Raw genomic sequence first — 4,221 nt, 5'->3', positions numbered from 1 at the left:
TGGAGACTTATCTGGTTTTAAATAAAAAAACAGGCACCTAAATATGTTTAAAACATATATGAGAACACCATTTTACATACGCAAATAATTAATATTAAGACATACAAAAAGCAAGAAAATAGATTATGTGAGATGATGTTTTCGTCGGTTCGTGTATGAAAATGTTTAGGTAAATATGACGTTTTAAACCAAAGTTTCATTGGTGTGTGTATGTGCAGCAAGATAGTTCTTTTTAGTTCTAATAATAAGGGATTATTAATTTTCCATAGAGAATAAAAGGTTGGTCCAATGTGCTTAAACTAATTGTAAGACTGCTACATAAGCAATGTAGACTTAAAGCATTGACAATTCAACAAAATTAAAATGTAATTAATACAAAATAAAAAATTATATATTTTTAAATGATCTTCGAATAATATATAAAAGATTTAGAAAAAAAAACTAAGAAATAAAAAAAAGGAGTCACTCTTCTTTTGCAGGAATCATAGTCTCTATGATCCGGACTTAGATATCTGAAGGTAAACCATTTGAGTATAGCCATTGAACACAGACTTATCAAGCCGACCCAAACCGAGACGTTGGAACAAACGGTGCCTCCCATCCGCTACGATCGGTGGAGTCGAACGAGAAGGGTCGTAACGCGACTGATGTGTCAACGAAGGTCCTGCAACTGGAGGTAGCTCCCAGTAGACATCAAGAATCGATTCAACATATCGGCTGTTCTGGAAATGCTGATTGTATGAGATTTGTGTGTTAGTGTGGTTAAAGTCATCTCTCATTTCTCCTCTCACTCCCCACCATGCTTCACCTGGTCCGCACAGTTCCTCTGTATCAACTGCTTTTTCCCAGAACTTTTTCCTCTTTGATCTAATCCTCGCTTCATCGCTGTCTTTGAAACAGCTGTGGCCACCTCCTGGTGGAAAACAAAACACATCATTTGAGAAAACAAATCCAAACTCATGTGTTGAGATATTTACAAAACATACCTTTTATATACGACTGATCACATATATGTCTCAGAGAATAGTGATCCCCTGTTCCCGTATCGTAGTTATCCTCGAACATGAGATGTTGGAAACCCGCCTTCAGTGCCTGCTTTAGCCTGCTCTTGATAACATATCAGAAATGAACTCTTCGCTAATGCAATAAGGGCAAGAGATGAAGAAGATACCTTTTGAGTTCATTCTGATGATCATCGAAGAAGACAACAACGCGGCTGAGATCAGTTACTCCATGTTTTCTCAGCACATTCTTCCAATCAACACTTCCAAAATCAACAAAATCTTTGCCTGCAAAGTACGTGCAGTTTCCATCCACGTAAGCAGGTCCCTTCTTCAGGTACTTCTCGGGGTGTCTAGGGGTTAGTGAGATAATCGGTGTATCTGGCATTGCCTGGCGCATAACCCAAGTGGAATGTCCTTTAAAAGCACCACTCTCGATCATCAGCTCTGGCTTTAGCCAACGTGCCATGAACCATAGCCCGAAGCTGTGATCAAATCCCATCCCATGCATGTTGTTCTTTATGGGACGTGTTTCGTATATGGGCACAAACTCTTCTAGAGCCTTGAGTAAATCCTTGGAGGTCCACTCAACTTCTTTTCCATGTTTCGATCTGCCTTTTGCCAAGGGAAAAGAATTAAATACGTACATATCATAACAAAGCGATCTCTTTTGATAATAACAATATTTTCAATAACACCACCCTCAAAGTCCTCTTCAAATAAATCAGCAAGGAGATTAAGAAGAAGAACAGCAGTATCTAAGAACATAAAACTCGTAACTAATTTGTACTAGAGCATTTAATGGTTCTTCTCTACTATTTTATGCTATCAAATGTGGCGAACTAAACTTTTAAGAATTCTAAAAAATTAGAAAGAAACATAACTGAGACAAATACTCGTACCCGTTTAAAGGTTTCTTGTCAATTTATATCCTCAAAAACCTGACTACGTCTGTTCATAACATTCGTAACAAAAGTAACTTTTTAACGGTTCACACTCAATCCCTGACTCCCTAATTGATTCAGGCATAGCCACAACTATCCAGAGATTAATCAATGGCAACTCCACCACCAAAAAGATTCATCTTGTTTATGAAAAGCTAAAACTCAAGAGAATCATTTAAACTACCCAACTACATCCACCATAAAGAAGATAACTTTAACTGATGCATCGAGATCATTTAACTCACTAAAAGGAATAACATTTCCAACAGCCACAACTATCCGGAGATTAACCATTGGCAACTACAACAACACTAAACCAAATCATCTTGTTTGTGAAAAGCTAATATCAAAAGTAAATCCACAATGAATCATCACTACAGCGAGGGATCACGAGCGCTTACACCAAGGAACACCTAGGGCTCCAAAGTCCGATTCGAGCCCGTCGAGACCGAAGAACCCGATCCGAGCGACCGGATCGAAGCGTGAGATGCAGACGAAGCTGGTGGAACGGAAGGCGAAGGAGATGAGGAAGAGAAGCGCGAGGAAGAGGAGAGCGATGACGAGGCAAGGCCACCACTGGTGCCCGATCCGAGAGAGGAAATTGGAGGCGAGGAGGTAGATGTGCGGACGCTTGGTCTTGGATTCGTCGGCGCCGGATTCTCCGGAATAAGAGAGATCGGCGTCGGAGTGAGGACGGCGGAAGGAGAGAGCGCGATCGAGCATCGTCGTCGGAGTTTTGGGTGAGTGAGAGTGCCACGGTGATTGCCCGTTGCTGCTGCTCATCCCTACTACTCTTTCCATTTAATTAAATCCAATTAATCTCTTTCTTTCTTTTTCTTTTCTTTTAATACTACTAGTTATTAATTATATAAAAGCTAGTATTTCACTAAATTGCAATGAAATAATCCTTCTATCATTAGTCAATTTATGATTTGTTCATTTAATTATATATTTTTTTAGATTTGATTATATAATTAATAAATTAAAATATTAATATTAATAGGTTGAGATATTTTGAAATCTTGATTAAAAAGATAGTAAGTTTTCAAGAAAATCTTACAATACTAAAAGTCAAATATAAATTTCATTTATCCTATCCACGCTAGGACTATTAATTCTAGCCAATCATATAGCTTCATCTCTCCACATCACCTTGGATGATCGAATTGGACATTGTTTGTGGGCCAATCATATATTGTTTTCGGCATGTCTGTAAGAAGCTTCGGTTGCTGTCTTTACACCTTCCTTTTTAATGTTAGAAATTGAAGAACATAGTGAAGAACAAGAGAGAGAGAGATGTTTAATCTAGAAAGTAGAGAGAGATAGAGTAAATAAGGAAAATCTTATTTGCTTGATTAATTTGCTTATGGGAACATCCCATATATATAGGGGTTACAAGTATGGCAAATGGTAGATGAGATATGATAAACTAATAATCCATTGTCTTGATACTTTAACCCACCATACATGCTTGTCCCTTGTAGTGGCATCTCCATTGTCTTGAGACCTTAACCCACCATGCATGCTTGTCCCTTGTAGTGGCATGTCCATTGTCTTGAGACATTGTCTTGAGATCTTAACCAACCATGCATGCTTGTCTCTTGTAGTGGTATCTCCATTGTCTTGAGACCTTAACCAACCATCTTGTTTCTTATTGCTTCATCTTCACACTCCCCCTCAAGCTTGACCATAGAGACTGGTCAAACTTGGAAACCATGAAGCATTCCCTCATTAAAACCTTTAGCTCGGAAAAACCTCATGGGATAAAAACCAAGCCAAGGAAAAAGAGTAGAACACTTCATGGCTAAGAGGATTAGTGTGATGAAAAATCTACGAGTCCTAACTTGGAATGTATGAACTCGCAAACCTTGGTGCTTGCAGCCTTGGTAAAGATGTCAGCTAGTTGATCCTCACTTCTTGTGTAGCAGGGTAAGATGATCCTTTGTTCCACTGCTTGCCTAACTTTATGACAATCCACCTCAATGTGTTTAGTCCTCTCATGGAACACACTGTTGGAAGCTATGTGTATTGCTGCTTGATTATCACAATGCATGGTGATTGGAGTTGATGTCTCTATACCCAAGTCTCGAAGTAGGTTTCTGATCCAAATCAACTCACTAGTGAGCTTCCTCATTGCCCTATATTCAGCTTCAGCACTTGAGCATGACACTATCTTCTGTTTCTTGCTCTTCCAAGTGACAAGATTGCCTCCAATAAATGTACAATAGCCGGTAGTGGATCTCCTATCCACTCTGTCTCCTGCCCAATCAGCATCA

General features: G+C 39.0%; 1 protein-coding gene across 1 annotated transcript; it reads right to left on the bottom strand.

Moving 5' to 3' along the window:
- Positions 1 to 278: 278 nt before the first annotated feature.
- LOC106376857 lies at positions 279 to 2,766 on the bottom strand. The gene is made up of 4 exons (XM_013816985.3): positions 2,347 to 2,766; positions 1,172 to 1,616; positions 987 to 1,102; positions 279 to 913 (listed from the first exon to the last, which is right to left on the bottom strand). Exons 1-4 carry the CDS (start codon positions 2,744 to 2,746, stop codon positions 492 to 494), a joined length of 1,383 nt encoding a protein of 460 aa, XP_013672439.1. The 5' UTR covers positions 2,747 to 2,766; the 3' UTR covers positions 279 to 491.
- Positions 2,767 to 4,221: the final 1,455 nt, after the last annotated feature.

Source organism: Brassica napus, chromosome C1, assembly GCF_020379485.1.
Source record: "Brassica napus cultivar Da-Ae chromosome C1, Da-Ae, whole genome shotgun sequence".
Classification (NCBI taxonomy): domain Eukaryota; kingdom Viridiplantae; phylum Streptophyta; class Magnoliopsida; order Brassicales; family Brassicaceae; genus Brassica; species Brassica napus.
This window is presented reverse-complemented; position numbering and strand designations above follow the sequence as displayed.

Bases quoted from the DNA above. Each gene is read 5' to 3' on its own strand.
- LOC106376857 (XM_013816985.3), bottom strand. From the start codon at position 2,746: ATGGAAAGAGTAGTAGGGATGAGCAGCAGCAACGGGCAATCACCGTGG. The intron at 1,617-2,346 runs GTAAGCGCTCGT...CCTTGGCAAAAG, and splicing joins AGCCCTAGGTGTTCCTTGGT to GCAGATCGAAACATGGAAAA. The intron at 1,103-1,171 runs GTATCTTCTTCA...TATCAAGAGCAG, and splicing joins CATCAGAATGAACTCAAAAG to GCTAAAGCAGGCACTGAAGG.